This window comes from Micropterus dolomieu, linkage group LG03, assembly GCF_021292245.1.
Source record: "Micropterus dolomieu isolate WLL.071019.BEF.003 ecotype Adirondacks linkage group LG03, ASM2129224v1, whole genome shotgun sequence".
Lineage (NCBI taxonomy): Eukaryota > Metazoa > Chordata > Actinopteri > Centrarchiformes > Centrarchidae > Micropterus > Micropterus dolomieu.
Window position 1 is genome coordinate 8,256,909 of NC_060152.1, and position 20,113 is coordinate 8,277,021.

At 39.0% G+C, this 20,113-nt stretch overlaps 2 protein-coding genes across 3 annotated transcripts in view; one reads left to right on the forward strand and one right to left on the reverse strand.

The window, feature by feature from the left end:
• gabbr1a (gamma-aminobutyric acid (GABA) B receptor, 1a) overlaps positions 1–20,113 on the reverse strand; it is a 107,123-nt gene that overhangs the window by 37,242 nt on the left and 49,768 nt on the right. The gene's annotated exons all lie outside the window — the stretch shown is intronic.
• On the forward strand, positions 995–14,658 carry arfgap2 (ADP-ribosylation factor GTPase activating protein 2). 2 transcript variants are annotated; one of them, XM_046044018.1, is made up of 16 exons: positions 995–1,129; positions 3,813–3,931; positions 4,210–4,282; positions 4,429–4,560; positions 5,655–5,735; positions 6,331–6,436; positions 6,826–6,882; positions 8,588–8,640; positions 10,076–10,212; positions 10,462–10,593; positions 11,179–11,307; positions 11,471–11,623; positions 11,728–11,854; positions 12,003–12,090; positions 12,638–12,762; positions 12,888–14,658. In XM_046044018.1, the coding sequence occupies exons 1-16, from the start codon at positions 1,058–1,060 to the stop codon at positions 12,906–12,908; spliced, it is 1,605 nt and encodes a 534-aa protein (XP_045899974.1). In that variant the 5' UTR covers positions 995–1,057; the 3' UTR covers positions 12,909–14,658. The 2 variants fall into 2 exon arrangements, with proteins under 2 accessions (XP_045899974.1, XP_045899975.1); XM_046044019.1 differs by lacking the exon at positions 995–1,129 and adding an exon at positions 1,375–1,395.

The window sequence follows — 20,113 nt, forward strand, 5'->3', positions numbered from 1 at the left end:
TTGTAGATCTCTTACTGTATTGATGCTTTATTGAGACTTGTATGTTGTTCCTTAAATGTAAGTTGCTTTGGATAAAAGATCATAATAGGCTTAACTTATTGGGAAATGGTAAGTGAAAATGGAATAATCCTTGTGTCCTCTCTGCGAAGATTAGCAGCCGAATCAGGCTCCTCCTATCGAACCATTGAATATTCAACTATTCGGGGTCGCCACCAATATATATATTCCTGTTTGAGCACACCTTACATTTACATTTAATCATTTAGCTGACGCTTTTATCCAAAGCGACTTACAGTTGCTGTAATAATAATAATAATAATAATAATCTTTATTTGTAGAGCATTTTTCAAAAACAAGTTACAAAGTGCTTTAACAAGTGTAAAGACAATAATATCTGTATATGTCAGAGGTCGCACGCCTCTGGAGCAAATAGGGGTTAAGTGTCTTGCTCAGGGACACAATGGTGGATGGTTCCCTGTTAAACAAATATATTTGTTGAATAACTAATCGTCTTTGTCACCATCATTTATTGTGTGTGTGTGTGTGTGTGTGTGTGTGTGTGTGTCCCCATGTGAATACTAAAGAAGTAGCCAATTCAACAATTGCATGAGTGTGAGGGAATTGGGAATTAAAATAAACCTGTAAAGAAGCCAGAGTTGTGTTAATATATTAAACGTTTTGTTAAAAAAAATTTTTAAATAGAAGTGGTGCCCTTTTTTTTTTCCCCCACTCAAGCCCTTGCCCCCCAAAATGTCTGTGCACGTCCCTGCCTATGGAAACTTAGGACATAAACTAATCTTTCTGTTTGATCCTGTTAAGGGCTTAATGCTAATTAGTTGAACGGCATATGATTAAATAATTGTGAAAATGGAGAAATCTATTTTTTAATTATTTTACAGCTTACGCACAAGTAATGTTTTGACTTTTAAAACCGTATTTTTGTTTGTTTTTTTTACGTAGGAATCTTACGTGTCAAGGACAAAATCGAGTTTGATCGATTTGGGGCACGCGGGGATCCGTAGTGACGCCACTTGTTGGAAATTGTCAGAGTGGCAAGATGGCTACGGAACCAAATAAGACCGAAATCTTAACCATTTTCAAAAGATTAAGATCCATTCCTACAAACAAGGTAACCGAACCAGACGCCGCCGTTGTGCGCGTATCGATCTGTTGTTAATGCGGCTTGTGTTGGCAGCTCGGCGCGTAGTGTCCCGTTAGAAGCGATGAGCTGGACGGCTAACTGAACGTTAGCTAGGCCTAGCTGCACAGCTAACGGGAGCTAACGGCTGCTAACGGCTGCTAACGGCTGCTAGTCTGCCGGTAAAGCAGTCAAACATAAAGGCCACGTATACGATTCGTGTCTGCCGAGGAAGCTAAGCACCTAACCCACACTAGGTTAGGGAAATTACAGGATAATGTGTTAACTGGTTGGACTAAACTCTAAGATATATCTAAAATATATGACACGCAGTTTAGTAAAAATGTTGACGTTAGCTACACATTATCGTAACGTTTGATGGTATTGATCCATATGTCGCTAGCGGTTTCAGAGCCGTTATGTTCGGTTTAATATTAGTTTACAGAAATGTTATATACGTTTGATTTATAGTTTATAGTGATGGGGGTTTTGGTATATGGTTTGCAACAGTGTGAATCAGATTAGCTCGTTTTGTTTTTCGTAAAAAAGGACCCTAAAGAAAAAGGTAATCTTGGTTGTAAAGAGTCACTGTCCCCCTTTTCAATATATATATTTTAAATAATGGAAGATAAGGGCTGTAACGTATTATTATATCTCATTATACAGTAATATGCCAGTCACTTTCATCATCAGCCGATTAATTGTTAAGTGTATAGGATTTTTAAAATGACAGACCAGAGGAAGAATCAAAGGGTGAGAACTTAAAATTTCTTGTTTTGCCTGATCGACAGTACGAAATGCAAAGAAATACATGTTACACATACCCGAGAGAGAAAACCAGCAAATCCTCACATTTGAGAAAACTGCAACAAGATAATATTTGGCCTTTTTGCTTGACAAAAAGCTTGACTAATGCTAGCAGTGTGCTGGAAGGGTTGCCTGCCAGAGCCATATGTTCAGTTTAATAATAGTTTACAGTAACGTTATCTACATTTTGATTTTATAGTTTTAACCCGAAGTGGTTTATACTGTGCTGTAGGCCTGGGTATAAGGTGTCCAACAGTGTGAATCAGATTGGCAGGTTATGTTTAGTCTTAGTGGGAGCCTAAAGAAAAAGGTAGTCTTGGATGTAAAGGGTCATTTTGACCCCTTTTCAGTATAATATATAATATATATAATTCTCATTGCGCATTAATATTCCTATTCATTTCCTGAATATTCATTTAATTGTTTATAGTCTATAGGATTTTAAAGTGACAGGCCAAAGAGTCCAAGTTGAAAACTTCAAATGTCATGTTTCGTCTGACAATCGTATCCAAAAGAGAAAAGCAGCAAATCCTGACTTTTGAGAAAACTGTAAGAAGATAACATTTGGCATTTTTTCTAGAAAATATTACTGATATGGTGAATTACTTGACAGTAGATTAAATGATCTAAGTGTTTCAGCTCTACTAGAAAGAAACACACAAAGACACTGTGGGCAATCCAAGATGTCTCAACACTTCCCCATTTTTTGCTGTAATCTCAAGGTGGCTTGGTCTTTAGTTTTCATCCCATAATGTGATTACCGGTTGTTTTTATTATTATAGTGGGTTTTCCATGGTTATTGATGTATTTGCGTTTATTGCTTCCGCTGTTTCGTCTCGCAATGTCTGTGTGTTTTTATAGTTGGCACTTGACTTTAAACAAATGATCACTATAGTGATACACTTTTTGTATTAATATTTAAATTAATTGAAGTGTCTCTGTGGATGGGAACCAGAGCTCTACTCTACATATGGCACAGACTCTATGACTATTTCTCCAAATCTGTTGCTCTTCTGAGGTTTTTCCCTATCTGAAATGAGGATCTCTTTTTTTATTCAGTTCAGGCAAATCAGGTTGTTTAGACCTCTGAGGCAAACTTTCTTTTCTTTTCATGGCAGTTTGCCATAATGTGAAAGTGAAAGTATGGTTGAGATGAAGGGAAATGTGGGGATGACATGCAGCATTGGTCCTGTGGTTACATGGTATGCGTCTTAAACACTAGGCCACTGGACGCCTACGCCAGCTACATAAATTAAAGATGAAATGGTAAGGCTATATATTGATGGACAGAAATTGAATCTGTAACAATTTTGATAATGGACTAATTGGTAAAAGTTATTTTATAAGCAAAAATGCCAAAACTTCAGTGGTTTCAGCTGCTGAGTATTAGTCTTTTAAGTCTGATATTCTAGTAGACTGAATGTCTTTGGGTTTTTGACTATTGGTCCAAAAGACAGAACATGCTGTTTGAATATGTCAACCTGGGCTTTAGGAATTCATGATGAGCATTGTTTTGTATTTTCTGTTGACGGACACTTGGTCTATAAAACACAAAATAATTGTCAGATTAATCAATAATGAGAACAGTCGTTAGTTGCTACCTTAATAAAAATAAACAGTCTTGCCATGTATCAGATACATGCTACACCATCAGCCCGCCTTTACTGTAACCATAATGTACTCAACCTTTAACAACAACATGGAAGAGAAAAACATGCAGTGCACTGCAGGTAACATGCTTTACTCACTAGACATGTTTTTGTTGTTTCACGGTTGTTGCGTTGCTTCGGAACAGTGTAATTACCCTTCCCATGTTGAGTACTTCTGGATTTCATAACAGCTGAATGTATATGCTGTTTGTCTACAGGTATGTTTTGACTGCGCTGCCAAAAACCCCAGCTGGGCGAGTATATCCTATGGTGTGTTCTTGTGCATTGACTGCTCTGGCATCCACCGCTCCCTGGGAGTGCATCTAAGCTTCATCCGGTAGGTTTCAGTGTACCACAAAAATGATCATAGCTGTCAGCATAACACCTTAGTGTTCCTGATTGACAGTTTTATTGAGCGATTTGAGAGAAAAGCTTGAGCCCTACTTCACTGCCAGGTACAATGTGTGCATTTCAGCTACCATCCGTGGTCAGAGGAATGTGGCATGTGAACACATTATACGTAACTACACAGACTCTTAGTGTTTTGTAAGGCTGTACTTAGGTGTACCTCACATACTGGAGTGTTGACTCCATATTCTTCCCCTTTTCCCTCAGGTCCACAGAGTTAGACTCTAACTGGAACTGGTTTCAGCTTAGATGTATGCAGGTTGGAGGCAATGCCAATGCGGTAAGTCAGACTGAAAATTTATTAAAAACTGGATTTGTTTATTATGTTAATGACTCATGTTCTATGCAGTGTAATTTGATAGTATTGTTTGGGCAGATTTCTGTGGTGTTTGATGTAATGCAATGACTTTCTCCTTCCGTCTGAAGACTGCATTCTTCCGCCAGCACGGCTGCTCCACAAATGACACCAACGCCAAGTACAACAGTCGTGCAGCCCAGATGTACAGGGAGAAGATTCGGCAGCAAGCAAATGCTGCGTTGTCTAAATATGGCACAGATGTGAGTATCGCTCACGTGGAAATGTCTTATCATGTAGCCTAAATCATGACTTCATTGTAGACCATGTGTCTGATCGATGCAGTCAGCAGTCGCCTGCCAGGCTATATCCTGGGCTTTATCGATAAAGCTACAGTGCAGTTGCCTTTTTTGTTTATTATATCTAAACATCTAACAAATGAACTTTCAACTTTTGTTCTGTGGCAATGAAAGCAAACCACATTTCAGCCCGTTTGTAACTTGCAGGAGTACACATGCCATCTGACGCAGCACGCCTGCCTTTATTAATCCTTGCTAATCCTGCAATGATTAATCAGTTAGTTGTCACCTATTACATTAATCGCCAACTATTTGATAATTGATTAATCAGTTTTAGTAATTTTTACAAAAAAGAAAAATATCCCCTCTGATACACGCTTCTTAAATGTGAATATTTTCTCATTTCTTTGCTCCTCGATGACAGAAAACTGAATTTCTTTTGGGTTGTGGACAAAACAAGATATTTGAGGACGTCTTGTTGGGCTTTGGGAAACACTGATCGACGTTTTTCACCATATTCTGACTCTTAATAGGCCAAACCACTTATCGATTAATCGAGAATATAATCCACAGATTCATTGACAGTGAAAATAACCGTTAGTTGCAGCCCTACACTCAGTGAACCCTTTATTGGCCCTGGAACATTCAGAGCAGTGTGTGTTTGCATTAAGGTGCCTGTGTCTTTTATTACGAACACATATCCCTCCCCTCTCACCGACTCTGTGCCTGTCAAATAAAGCACAAAAGCTTGAAGCAATCTTACCAAAAAACAACTGAGTGGCAATATGTTTCTGTTTAGTAACACGCACTCAGTTGAAATAACAGAAATGAACCTGTGTCCTGTGGATGGTGGACAAATTACATAAGAGTGGTTATCTTTCGTGATTATCAGTGTCCGAGCCATGTTAGCAGATCTAGTTCAGAGTCCAAGGTGTGTAGTAGTGAACAGTATGTGATGATCACATCACAGGCAGTATTACAAACACAGGTCCTGTGTGAACATAATCAGTGGAGTTGTCTCGTAGTAATAACAAACACTCTTCTTCTCTTTGTTGCAGCTGTGGATTGACTCTTCTGCAGGAGGCACTCAGGCGGCTCCTGAGAAGAAAGAGAGTGACTTTTTTGCTGAACATACACTGGTTGGTTTGTTTTTGCAAGGTCATGACCTGCTGTGTCTTTAGTATGATTAGTTTGTGATAATAAATAAAAGTCTCATATGCGGGAATGTTTTATTTTTCATATTTTTTTGTGGAACATGAATATTTTAGTTTTTAAAATTATTTTAGTAAAGGAGGAATTATTTGAGGTTGATATTGAAATTCAACAGTTTAAAAACATTTTGGCAAATATTTTATGTATGTATTTTATAGTTTTTTTTATATAAATTTATATTTTTTATATAAATATATTCAAACATTTTGGAAAAGGATCCCTTTAATTTGAGAATTAAAGTGTTGTGACCAAGGTGGTAACTGTAAAAGTCACTGGGAATTGAATTAGTATCAATAACAACTGCGTAGGTTTTGCCTGTAAAAACACTAAAAGTATAATCACCATTAAATGGCGTAGTGTGTTTAGCCTGCATTAATAACACATTGTTGACATACCTGTACTGCAGTAACCCTAACCCTATGTTACCACAGCTGATATAGTGTACGTTTTGAATGTACCTGGCTTTATGAACTCTTGTACACTTAATTGAAAATATTATTTATTTATTTTTTATGTTTTTAGCCTGCTAACGACTGGAGCATGGCGCCGCACTCTGAGCCAGAGCAGAATGGAGCCACTGTCACTCCACAGCTGACGGACACAACGGCCAAAGGCCAGGATGACAACCGTTAGTAAAAGAAACCTATATATTACTGTCAAAGGTGCACTTGACCGATTTTATTTTCATGAGGAGAACTACTCAGCCTCTGAAAACAGTTGTCTTTTGTGGCTCTGGGGGGGGGGGGCTGGCAGGACTTTACAAAACATATTAATTAACTCAACATTAAACTATATCAGTATAAATGGTATTGTCTAATTTTAGATCTCTTTTGAAATGATATCGGTACGTAGATTCTGCAGTACATAACTGGGTGTATCCAATTTGACTGAAGCTGAAATATCAGCCTAATATATCTGGAGATGACACTCAATTTAGATTATTCAGCAAGCTGTGGAGTAAGAGTTAGGAATATTTTGTTGTGTTGCTTGAAATGTTTTTAATTTGGTCCTTTCTAGAGCCAGAAGAAGGACCCAGCATCGACGGTCTGAGCACATCACCCAAAGCCTCCATTGGTGAGTCTGCCTCCGTGCGTAAAGGCACAAACCTGTTGTAATTTTTCAGATGGTCATACTTGCCTCTGTCTTTCTGTCTCTTTATCTGTGAGTGTGTGTGAATATACTCATTGTATATGACAACGCTATAATAATAATAAACATTCATGCAGAGTTAGAAAGTGCTTTAGACTCGAGATAAGTCCGTGACAGTAGCAGTGATTGTTTCACTACAGAGACATTTTATCTCCAAGAGTTAAACAATAATCCTTAAATTCTTTGCAATAATTATCTGCACAAAGACAAGAGAATACCTGAACCCACTTCGCTTGTTTCCCATTTAACTCAAACATGATTGACAACTTTTCACTTTCAGAAGACCATCAAAGGTGAAAACATTATCGCTTATATTGACAGAGTAAGAAGAAGTGTCTCAGTATCTCACTTTTTATTTCCAAGACGTTCAGAAAAGGATCGTTTTTATTGCGATCAGCGATTATTTTCTCAAAATTACTCTCTTGGTATAAAACAGCAATCAAATAGTTTTTTAAAAAAAGCAGTGAATCACCATAAGAGGGCGCAGAGTATACAGTAGGGTTGGGCAGATCATCCAGCGGCGATGGCTGACGGACATCACGATGCTGAGCCGCCATCATGATTGTAATTAATGCACGCAAGACGACCTCTGTCAAATGTCAAAGAATAAAGTCACAGTTTCGACGAGACCAAAGTGACGTGTTGAAATGTCAAATTGGACGTTAAATTAGTGTAAGAAGTGTAGAAAGTCATTTTTTATTTTTATTGATTATGTTAAAGCGGCTTCTTCTGTGTTTTGGATAATGATTGTGGTCACTGGTTTGTCCTGTCGTGTAGAGGACTCCATGCGTTTGTCATCACTGGACGGATCACTTGGGACACCCAAAGGTGACGAGTGTGGGCATATTGTTGTTTGCGCTGGCTGGTTTATACCTCAGACGCATGTTTCTGTTGCTTGATTGACATCTCATCAGCCGCTTTCCGTTCTCCCACCCTCTGCTTACCACGTAATGGAAATAGCTCACTTAGGAGGGCATGTGATGGTGTTAAAGCTATTTGTGGTGAGAACATGTTGTGAAACATGTTCTTTTGACGTAAATCTTGGTATTCTCAGTCAGACAAGGTCAATGAAGACTGCTGCATTGTGTAAAATGAGAACTGTCATTGTCAAGGTGTCTTTTATCCCTGCAGGTATCTTCCATGTGTGGTTAAGTATTTGGCTGCTAGCATAAGTCTGAAGCTAACATCTCTGTGACAAATGGGACCTAATAATAGTATCAGTCACAATAGTCTGGTGTAGCTGAAAGATGACATAGTGTAAGAATTTAAGTCCCTGCCCTCCTCTAAATATGAACACTTGAAGTCAAACTGACTGACTAACACCTTTTTGTTATGAGAGCTTTCTCAAACTGTCCGTCTTGCTGGTGATTTTGTGAGACCAACGTCAAAAGCTCACTTTTAAATGTGCTTCTCTGACTTACATGTCCTCAACTGAGTTTGGAAATTAACAATAAAAAAACAACAAAAGCCATGTTTCTTCTGAGCTGCTGTGTTTTTCTTGCTTTGATTTCAGGCAATTTGAAAAGTTCACAAGTTGCCTTGTTGGCTGAATGAAGGCTTAAAAGTAAAATATATATATATATATGTGTGTGTGTGTTTTTGTTTTTTAATATTTCCACTTGTGTTACAGATGTGAAGCCTTCCATCATTGGAAAGAAGAAGCCCATGGCTGCCAAAAAAGGGGTGAGTCATACTGAGTCATACTTTCACCAAACCCACAAACCTTGTGTTTTTTTGGGAGCTGCCATATGTGATGGTCACTTTGCTCACATGGAACATGAGAGACGACATAACGCCGTAAAAATACGGGCACATAAACTTCACCAGTCTGGTACACCACACCAAGGGAACTCTTTCAGATTTTACATATCTAAGTCTGTTTACGGGTCTTGGGGGAAACTACTGCATATATAATAAAAGCTACCGTTGCACACAAGAATCCCTGACTGAACTGTTGGTGGTTGGGTTGCATTGTGGGTAATGTATGCAGGGTTTTTGCAATAGTTCTTGTTTTTCTGCATTGATTTTGACCTTATGTTATAACTGTCCATCGTCAATCCGATGCAATGCTAGAGTGGTGCAGTAAACATCCCATACTGCTTTGCAGAATAATGTCTGATGTGTTTGAAAAATAAAAATAAAGTTGGGTTATAAATGATTTAAATTACTTCTGTTCTTTCTCCCTCCTTTTCAAATTCAAATTTTTTTTCATTCAGAAGTTTAACTGCTGGACAAAATGTCTCCTACGTCACTGGTTTTGATGTTTTCACATGACTTTTGTGTATTGTTCATCCAAAAAAACTAGTTGCGACGTAACTAAATAAATCCTGCTCGTATGTTCACATTTTAAATGTTCCTGTAACCACTGATGCACACTGAGATTCAAAGGTGCCGTAGAATACTTCAGGTTTATACTTGTATTTAGGGTTTCTACTAGAAAATGTTTACATGCTTTAATGTTCAAAAAAACACATGTTAGCTTTGACGGCTAGCTGCACAGTTAGCCTTGCAGCTAGCAGTCTTATTGCTGATTCTGCCAGCCTGGAAGCTTTGCGCTCGGGGGGGTACAGCAGCCTTCATAAATCACAGAGTTGAGACAGAGCAGCCGGAGGACATTGAAGGGAAAACCAGAAAATATTTACCTTACCTTCCTAACTGTAAAAGCGCTTAATGAGACGTATGACTGCTTCTCTGGAATGTGGGCTGGTCTGTGTAACATTTGGGGACGTAAACATTCCAGATGTTATGTAACATCTAGCGCCTGTTTTTCCGGGGGGCTTTTTGCATGTTCGAGATTTAAATCTGAAGGAGGAAACCGCAGAGATTGAAGCTCACGGTATGTCGGTTCCATGTACTGAACTCTTGGTATAGTTAATTAAAAAGAGTTCTATGGCCTGTTTAATGTGAGCACTGAGAGTTTCCTTGCGTCAGCTGAAGAATGTGAACGAACGTGTGTACATCATTCCGTACAATGAAGGCCATACATCACAGCGAACGGAAACAAAACACGTGATTATTAGCGGAGGTGGCTTTAAATTGACCAGAGGATGCACTTTAACCTGTAATATCTAACTTTAACCTGGAGCTAATCTGTGTACCACATTTCCCACTGTTGCAGCTCGGTGCAAAGAAAGGTCTCGGTGCCCAAAAGGTGAGCAGCAAGAGTTTCTCGGAGGTGGAGAAGCAGGCTCAAGTAGCAGAGAAGCTGAGAGAAGAGCAGGCCGCTGAGGCCAAGAAGCAAGCAGAGGAGTCCATGTAAGGAATACAAACATATAATCTGATTTCTCTTATTTTCATTTGTGTAGGTCTCCGTTAAAACAAGGATTAATTTAAATGACCTGAACTATAAAAAGTTCACTGCTTATTCCGGTCAGATTTCTTTGTTGTTTCTGTAATTTAGGTTTTTCAAAATAAGAGACAAAACACACACTGTTATGAGGTGAAAGTGTGATTTAAAATCTCTTAGTCCGCCCGCGCTGACGTCACTCGTTGTGGCTTTTACAGTGTGACCTCGATGCGTTTGGCTTACAAAGAACTGGAGATCGACAGGAAGATGGAGGAAAAAAAGCTTCAGAACCTGGAAGGCAAGAAGCGAGAGCAGGCCGAGAGACTGGGCATGGGCTTCGGCAACAGGAGGTAACGGCGAACACAAACTTTTGTCTAGCCGAGGTTTCTCTGCAGATGATCAACTTTCATTAGTTGGAACAGTACTCGTTTTCTTAAACCTGACATCTGGGCCATTAGTAGGGCTGGGCAATAAAACGATAATGATAATTATCGCATTACATTATTATTCAATATATCGATAATAAATGTTTGCTTTAATTCATTTGAATCGCAAACAAATTGGCACCTAATTTTTCTATGAAAATATTTATTTTGTTGAAAAAAGAGGCCTGAAAAAAGATTAACTAATCATATTTGTTGAAAAAGATAATAGTTTTGAATGTTGTAACTCAGACTTGCGAAGTGATCCGCTGTTTGGCATCAAGTGTTTGTCACATTCTGACCATAAAGAAAAGTTTAACCACATAATTAACCATCTGGTTTCTTCAATTTTCACTCAGGAGCAAGAATCAGCCTTTAAACTTGAAAGAAATAATGATTTGACATATGTCGTGATAGTGTTTTTTATGGTGATTTTTGGCCGTATCGCCCATCATGGTTGAGGCTTGAGTGGTGGCGAATGTGTAATCATCATGTGTGTGCTTCCTGTTTCAGTGCTGTGTCTCACTCAGTGATGTCAGAGATGCAGGTGATTGAGCAGGAAACTCCTGTGGGAGCCAAGTCCTCCTCTCGCTCCAAACTGGACATGTTTGATGAGCCGGGTTTCACCTCTGGACCCCCGAAGTACGTCTGACGCCTCTCAAACTGCACCAACTTATTTACTGGCTTCAGTTTAAATCACTCAACCTGCTAGATTGAAATATTTTGTACTTGAACCACAAAAAAGAAGATGAAGTAGGTCCCCAGCAGGGACTCTGTTGTTAATCTGTTGTGCTTGATGTTTCAGATATAAGGACAACCCGTTTACAGTGGGTGACAGTTTTGGATCCAGGTGGGATACTGAGGGAGGGACCGCCTCCTTTACCACCTCCTGGGCTCTGGAGAAAGAGGACCCCAAAGAGGAGGTCACCATCTCTAGTATTCAGCCAATTGGAGAAAGGTATCTACACAGATGTTCATGCAAACGCACACGTTCAGCCTCTGTTTGGTATTAGTGTCCACTGGACTGGGCGCAGCTCTCATGCGGTCTTGTGTTTAATCCAGACTTCCCAGCAGAAGAAAAGCAGAGGTATCAGCTCCGGTGTCCGAGTCCAGTGAGGCCAGACAGAAGTTTGCGAATGCCAAGGCGATCTCTTCGGACATGTTCTTTGGCCGGGAGAGCAGCGCGGAGGTGAGAAACCTCATCTTCACTTCAGTTTAGAATAATAACTAAACTTCACTTACGTTCAAATTCTTGACCGCTGTGAATTCAAGCAATAATACATCCTCCAGAAATTTTTGTTCTACCTGTTTATTTATTGACTGTGATCTTCTCCCAGTATGAGGCGAAGACAAGACTGGAGAACATGTCTGGAAGCACCTCCATCAGTTCAGCTGACCTGTTCGGGGACGGCAGCGACCATAAAGGTAAGACGTGTTTGCTGGCGTTATCCTGTACTTTACTAAGTGTCCCCAAAATCCCGTGAAACGACCACAGCAATTCATGTCAGGATCAATGTCTGTAGTCTGTTAGTTTTGATAACTTGACACTTTAGTTTTTAATCAAACAAACAAAGAAATAGTGTATTTGTTAGGGACTATTTTCAGCGGCGGATGAATCCACATGTGGAGCTCTAGTGAGTATAAAGGGGCAGCAGGACGGTGCGAGTCAGAATAAAGTGCAGTGTGTGTCGTGGTGATGAAGGAACGTGGGTTTTCATGGAGCTCTATGGCTTGAGAGGAAGAGGAGACATCAGGCTGTGAGACACTCAGTACTTATTAGTAGAGGCATTAACTGTTGGTTTTGTGCTTTAAATTGTTAAATTTGTTAGAGATAGCATAAATGTTTCCTGTTTAATTTATATACAGGTTTTAAATTCTTCCCTCATGTCACGTGCTGAAACTGAAAACAAACCTTACGTATGGTATTATGACACAAAGTGCTGGAGACGAGTTCTGTGTTTCTTGCTCTCAGGGAGGGCGTCGGGCTTTGACAGTGTGCTCCCCTCCGGCCCGGACATCGCACAATTCAAACAAGGAGTCAAGACCGTAGCGGGCAAGATGGCTGTCCTCGCCAACGGTGTCATGAATACAATCCAGGTGGGACATCAGTCATCCTTTTTAAATTGGGGAAACTGAGGAACGGACTTGTCGTTTGGATATCTCCCGTTAGCCTCTACACAAATGTTTGCTCACTTTTTCTGGCTTTGTTCATGTTTTCTCAGGATCGCTACGGCTCCTACTGATCGGCCCCGAGAGGCTAGCAGCAACCTGTGGGAAGACATGCTAACTAACGCCTGTGTAGAGCCAACCAGCCTCCTCACTGACACAAGCATTTTGGCGAAGTAGATGGGACGAGAGCGAGACGGGACGCAGAAAGGATTGCATGGGGAAAAGAAATCGTCCCTCTCGCTCGTCCTCTTTTAGAGACAATTTTACAGGAGTGAGACAGCGTTTTCTTCTCTCATTCTCATCTGCAGACTCCTGAGTTTTATTTTCATAAAGGAAACGATTGAAAGGTGTAATCTTTTCTAAACAAAGAGTTAAGTTGTAATTTACTGTTGAGATATTTTTTATTTTTTTTTTTTTTTTTGGTCTTAGTTTTCAAACTGACGTCGGAGTTAATTCTACTACATTTTATTCCTTATACATAAAGTGTTGTTTTTGATTGATATTATCAGATACTTCATTCTTAAGATGTTTCTTTGTTTTTGTTTCATTGTGATATTAAAAAAGTTGCAGTATATATTTTCAACTTTAAGGATTAATTTGAACAACAAATCCACAATGTTTGCATTCAGTGTCGCTGCTGTACACTTACACTAGAGTTTGTCCACAGGTTGTTGTTTTTTTTTCATTTACATAAAGCACTGTCTTGACGATTTCACACAATTTGTGAGCTTGGACTTCTGAGCATTTCTGCCTGGGTGAAAGTATATGAAACATTGGAGCATCAAACATTTGATGTCCTAGCTGCTAGGGTTATTTATTATCTGTCTTTTTAAAAATGGTTGAACACACAAGTGGTCCAGCGTCTAATTTGTTGGCCACGGCCGGCCCACTCGTGTTCCAACATACATGACAAACGAATTAGAAATTAGTGATTAAACCCAAACAGTAGTTGTAAAAAAAGAGACACATCAAATGAGCATGAAGTGTCATTTAAAGTATGTATATAATAAGGAGAACTTGATCCTTGAAGTCAGAACGTGCAGAGTCCCAGCCCATAAAACCATGACACGGTTTAGACTATGCATCACCATGTTACGACCTTCGAAGGCGTCTGACTTCGATGTCTTGCGGGTTGAATCTGAAGTCTGCCTCGGTGTACCTCAACCCCCGAAAAAAACACCACATTTTTCCTGCCTTTTTTTTTCCTCCCTCAGTAGTTTAACCTTTTATTTTGGAAGGCTGATGACTGAAAGTTTACGGTTTTTTTCTGCTCAGTTTCAGACTTATTGGCCAATGAAAAAATATTCCTGATATTCACGGTGTAAAACAAATCGTAATGATTGTACATATAACAGATTTTGAGACAAAATCTTTTGTCTTCGGGAAAAGGAACCGTTTCAGTATTTCTCAAATACTGTTGAACTGAATTTCAAGTGAATACAACAAAAGCCGTCTAGTATGAACCCTTGTGATAAACCACTTACTCAGCGAGGTGTCACAGCTTACATCTCTTACCAGTTTCCTGATTGTGATGCAGCTAAACCCCAGTACCTTCCCCTTGTGTGTTCCCGGCAGACTTGACATTCAAGAAGTTTTTGAAAGGCCTGATGAGGTCTGAAAACCGGTTTGTAATTTTCTTTGATAGATCAGATGGTCAAAAATTTTTTTTTTTTCCTAGCGTGGCCATGCCTGTGTATGTCCCACCCGTGATAAACTCTCCGAAAAGTAACACACATGTGGACTCAAAGGATGAAACATTAAACTATTTATTTGTAGGCTACAAAAAGAAACTTATTCGGTATGTTAATAAAGATTCAAAACCTCTCCTGTGTCATTGTTTCCAGCGGTAGTTTTCAGTAGCTCAGTTGTTTGTGTGTGCGCGCGCCCTCATCTCTGCAGGAAAACTCTCCAACATTCAAGTAGAAACTCAGTGCCTGCTGGTGAAAATGATGTGTTGAGATTTTGCTTCTCCATCATTGCTCAGCCTCTTCTGGACAAACAATGCTGCAGATTTTGACAGATGACACGAATGGAATGAAACCATAAGATAAGAGACTGCTTACAAAAATATTCTGCCACGTAAAAACTGTCACAGTATAGACAGACACTGGCATAAATCATGAAGTTGACGCACGAAGCAAAAATTTTAGCATTAATCAAACCAGTCTTGTCAGGAACGGTAAAAATCTGATTACTGAACATAAAGTCGTAATCATGTCCTGTTTATTGCTAACACTGCCTTCTAAATCAATAAATGTAAATAAGAAGGTCCTCGCTGAAAGTGGTAATCATTTCCACATCATTTTATCAGATTTATGGGGAATTAAGGCAAGTGTCTCTGTCCCTGGGCCTGAACGATCCTTTCTTTGCTGTTTTCCTTGTTGAATTGCAAACATCAGAGATCCAAAAACCTCCAGCGGGTTTTATCCCCAGTTGTAGAAGTAGATTTTCTGCCAGGTGGGGAGGTAATCCATCAGAGGGCCTGAACAGACAGACGACAGCAGGATCAAAACAAGCACCGGTGTGTTATGGACTAATAATATGTGAGTGGGATAATAGATTGGAAATACACTGAATGGAGCTGCTGATCAGAAAGAATTCAGTTAAGAGTTCTGTTCATAAAATACAACTCTTACAATTCTTTTTAAGTCGCAACGACGGTAGTCAGTTATACTTGGGTCATGATTTTATCATTCTAACTGAAGTGTATTTGTAGGCAAACTATGTGACTTTGAAATGATGAGATTTTGAGGGTTGAAGAATTCAACTGACAAAACACATGTTCATGCGCAGTGAGTGCACGGGCAGAGTACGTGCAGGCAGGCAGGTGGACAGGAAGGTATGCAGGAAGGTAGGATGTGTTTATTACAGTTCATTTCTGTGTCAGAACATAAACAAATGCTTCTTAAACTCCTCATAATTACTAACTGAGCATGTTTTTCCTCCAAACTGTAACTGTCTGTAAGTCATAATTTTAAAATACTTCCAGGGGCTTTAGAAAGCGGGTTTGTAGACGTCAGCATCGTGCAGCAGACATGACTACAGTACTTACGTGCAACAAGGCCTATTCCTGGAACATGATCGGCCAAAAGTCTGAGCAGGAAGAGGATCTTCTCCCTGCAGATGAGGAACAATGCCACAACTGCTCAAAGACAATTTAAGCACCAACAATTGTGTCTCTTCTGCTATTTTACAAATATTTTAAACTGAATTCATTCATCCTTTACGTCTTTTTGCAGAGTTAGGTTATCTACAGTATCTCACAAAAGTGAGTACACGCCTCACATTTTTGTAAATATGTGATGAAATCTTTTCATGTGGCTGAAGAAATGACTCTTTGCTCCAGTGTAAAGTAGTGAGTGTGCAGCTTGTAAATTTGCTGTTCCCTCAAAATAACACATCACATAGCCGTTTATGTCTAAACCGCTGGCAACAAAAGTGAAGACCCCTAAGTGAAAATGTCCAAATTACCGTTCCGTTTATTTATGGGGGGGTTTAGTGTTTGTGTACTAGGTTTGTTATGTTTTTGTATTATGTATGCGTGGACCCCCTTGAAAACAAGATGCTGCATCTCAAGCTGCTATCCAATAATACAATGAAATTGAAATGCTGAATTAGCTGGCTGACAATTAATTAACGGTTTATGTATTTTTTTAAGCTAAAGTGTCAAATATTATCTGTTTCCTTCTTCTAAAATGTGAGAAATTGATGCTTTTCTCTGTTTTATGAGTGTAAATTGAATATCTTTGGGGTTTTGGACTGCTAACTGACTGATTGGCTGACTTTTATCTATCCATCTTTTGTTTTATCAGACCAAACAATGAATCATTTAATCTAAATATGTTTGTACATTTTTGGTTACAGTGCACCACCGACCAGACATCCAGAGATACTTACTCAGAGAATTTGTCATAGAAGGGTGAACGAAGAAGGTAGTACAGCAAAACAAAAGTTCTCCTCCTCATCTCGGCCTTCTCCCATCGATTTTGGAATTTTCTATCACTGAGCACAGCAAAGCTGAAATAAAAGGAGGGGGATGAGATCCTGAAACGATATTTATCTTTGCTTTATGTTTTCATAACGCAGCCTTCACTTCTTATAGTCAGGTCTGACATCTTAAAACAAACAAGATCCTGAATGACTCAGAAGAGACGAGTCTGTTTTGTTTTAGATAAATGTATAGCAAGCAGCCTGTGATCTCTGACTGCGTTTATGTACTTGAAGATGCTTGAACAATTTAGAAATGTAAGAGAGCTTCTGAACATTTTTTTACTATGTCTAGGTCTGCTGAAACTGTCAGTTCTTTTAAATTAAGACTGAAGGCTTTTCTTTTTACCTCTGACCTTTAATTAAATGTAAGGCTGTAGATCAATATCGTACGCTGCACTGTGACTTTTACTGTCCTGTTTTACCCCATTTAAAAATTATTCCCTATAATGCCTTTATGTTTTATGTAAAGCACTTTGAATTACCTTGTTGTTGAAATTAAATAATACATTATCTGGGGGACAACAGTCTTTGCAACTAATGATTTTCCTTTTTTTTTTACTTGGTACTCATTTATTTTTATTTATGATATATTTTTATTTTCCATTGTATGTCTTTTGGACCTGGCGTGTGACCTTAATATCAGCTAATAATTTATAAATAGCCGATATATGACCCTCCACTTCTAAATCAAAACTTCCATTCATATCCTTACATTAGCGAGAATGATATTTTATATTATGTTGTCCCCATATAAGAAAAAACTGTTAGAACAACCTTAGAATAAAACCTGCCGGACAATTCAGCCTCTAGATTTAGATAAATCCAAAACTCCACACAACTGAAACTTTTTTCCAAAAGGCGTCCAAAAATCTTCACAAACTTGCGCACAGTTTTGAGACTTAATTTTAATTTGCAAAATAATTAAACATAATCAGTATGAATGGGAACGAGTATTCATTGAGAAGGGGGAGCTTGCATACCTTGAAAGTTCGAGGACTCCAGAGATGAGCCACGGCTTCCAGGACCGTTTTCCACACAGTCCAAGACAGAGGACTGCAGTCAGGAGGGTTTGCTTTAAGGAGAAATAGTATGTCTAATAGAAAAAGGTATCCAGTAGGGCAAACTACAGTAGAATAAAAACTAATAACAAATGGTTATGTGTTTCAACTTTTAATGTTATGTAAATGGCTGTAAGACATTCAAGGGTCAGGAAGACATTGATAATTTCTTTCAAGGTAAAGTAATTATGTTTACAGGCTACAGGTAATTATATATTTTTTTGTTTTTGGGTAATTTGTATAAATGTAGGCAAGAGCATTTAAGATGGTCTTGAATGAATACTTCAGAATATTTCATCTTGTATTGTTTTTGTATTATTGTCTTTACACTTGTTAAAGCACTTTGTAACTTGTTTTTGATTTGCTCTACACATAAAGATTATTATTATTATTATTTACAATGTTTTAAATTTTACACTCACTTCATGCAGCACACGGGTGGCTTTATACATACATATCTTGGGCCTTTGCCTTTATTTAATAGAAACAGCTGAAGAGAGACATGAAATGTGGGAGAGAGAGAGAGAGAGAGAGAAGGAATGATATGTAGCAAAAGGCCGTGGGCTGGACTCAAACCTGCGTGCTTTTTAGTTCAACATGTAATTATGCAACTGGAGTGACAATGAGGGAAGGATACGGTGCACGAGCGGCCGTCCGATGTACACAGACTCTGCAATGGTCTCCTGAAGTCCCAGGTGTGTTGGTTTGCTGTTGAGCTTCTCGCCATTTAAGCTGCTGCTCCTCTTCTTCTGATTCGGTGCTCCCCACAGACGGGACTGCAGGGAGGGAACTGACAAAAAGAGGTGAAGAGGTGGACACGTTTACGACAGTGACGGAAAAGTCAGTAAATCCTCCAGTGAAAGTCATTTACAGGGTGGTCACTCTTTTAACCTCCCTGTTTAACACGGTCCCAAGATTAAGGTCAAGTTCTGCTTTTCCTGACTAACTGCAGCATGAACAAATCAACATGACATCGGTTAGTTTAAAAATGTTCTTCATATTTAATAGGCCTTTTCCACAGCAGACCTTTTGTCAAAGTATGACGAGTCAGCTTCCACAAAATCAAGACCCTGAAACTGAAGCAGCTGCTAAATGGAATCCAGCATGTTACTGTAAATTAAAAAGGCCACTTTCTGATAACACAGTTACAGAAAATAGGGCGGGTAGAGAAAATATTTAAAAGTATATTAGAAGGTGCAGATGGTGTAAAAGAGAGGAAATGTTTTTTTGTTTGTTTTTTTTTTCTGAGGGTGACTGGACTGAAAAGACCTGAAAGTGGCAGTAATGCGACACCATAGTTGGAAGAAGAAGAGGAAGAAGAAGAAAAAGGCCACTTTTTATTACTTGTACAATTTGTAATTTAATCTTCAAACCTGCAATAACAAATTTTTTGGTGACTTGTGGGCGACGGAAACAAGCTGTGGACACATCACTGACACATGCTGATATGGTGAACTGTAACAAATACGGAACATTAGCATTAATCCAAAATTGTGTTTCCACCTGATGGATGTAAATCCAACATCCTCTTTGCTTTTAGCTCTGTGTTTGGTCTCCACCAACTCCTGTTCTGCTGCTAGATGCTCCACATTGTTTACCAGCTAGTATTTAACGATGTTTGTCTGGCTGCTGAGCAGGTCGTGTGCAACAGCTGCCTATGAGACAGTATGAGAGTGGTGACAGAGAAACAAAAATATAAAGTCGGAAAAACAAAACAATGAGCTGAAAGAAGCTAAAACACCCAGTAGAGCTGAAAGAAACTACAGAATCACATGATGTTTCTATGAATTTGCCACCAAGAGCAACGCATTTTACATAAACATACTGTTATCCACATATTAATTACACCTGCTTTAAGTTAAAAGTTATGTTTTGTGATAAAAAAACATAATTAGTTTGACACCAAAAGCTCGGCTGATCACATCTGATTGATAGTATTACAGACTGTTGCAAGGAAATATGTTTTCAGGGCCTTTAAACCAAAGAGTAAACACTTACACAGGGTTCCTTTGGCCAAACCCCAAACAGTGATGTTACATTTTGCCTTCAGGCGTGGAAGAAAGAGACGTCACTGACGGCCAGACGTTTAACATTCTTCAAAGTTAAGAGAGCAGCAGGTTTCTGCCCCATGTGACCGTGTGTGGACCCTTAAATGTAAAAGTTGAAGTTGTGGTTATTAAGCCAATATCCTTAATGTCAGTGACCTTTCAGAAACTGAACTCAGGCAGGTG

What these genes read in the sequence shown, in the direction of transcription:
- arfgap2 (XM_046044018.1), top strand. Translation starts at nt 1,058, where the DNA reads ATGGCTACGGAACCAAATAAGACCGAAATCTTAACCATTTTCAAAAGA. An exon ending in TGTCTAAATATGGCACAGAT is followed by an intron (nt 4,561 to 5,654) that starts GTGAGTATCGCT and finishes TCTTTGTTGCAG; the next exon opens with CTGTGGATTGACTCTTCTGC. An exon ending in ATGGGCTTCGGCAACAGGAG is followed by an intron (nt 10,594 to 11,178) that starts GTAACGGCGAAC and finishes TTCCTGTTTCAG; the next exon opens with TGCTGTGTCTCACTCAGTGA.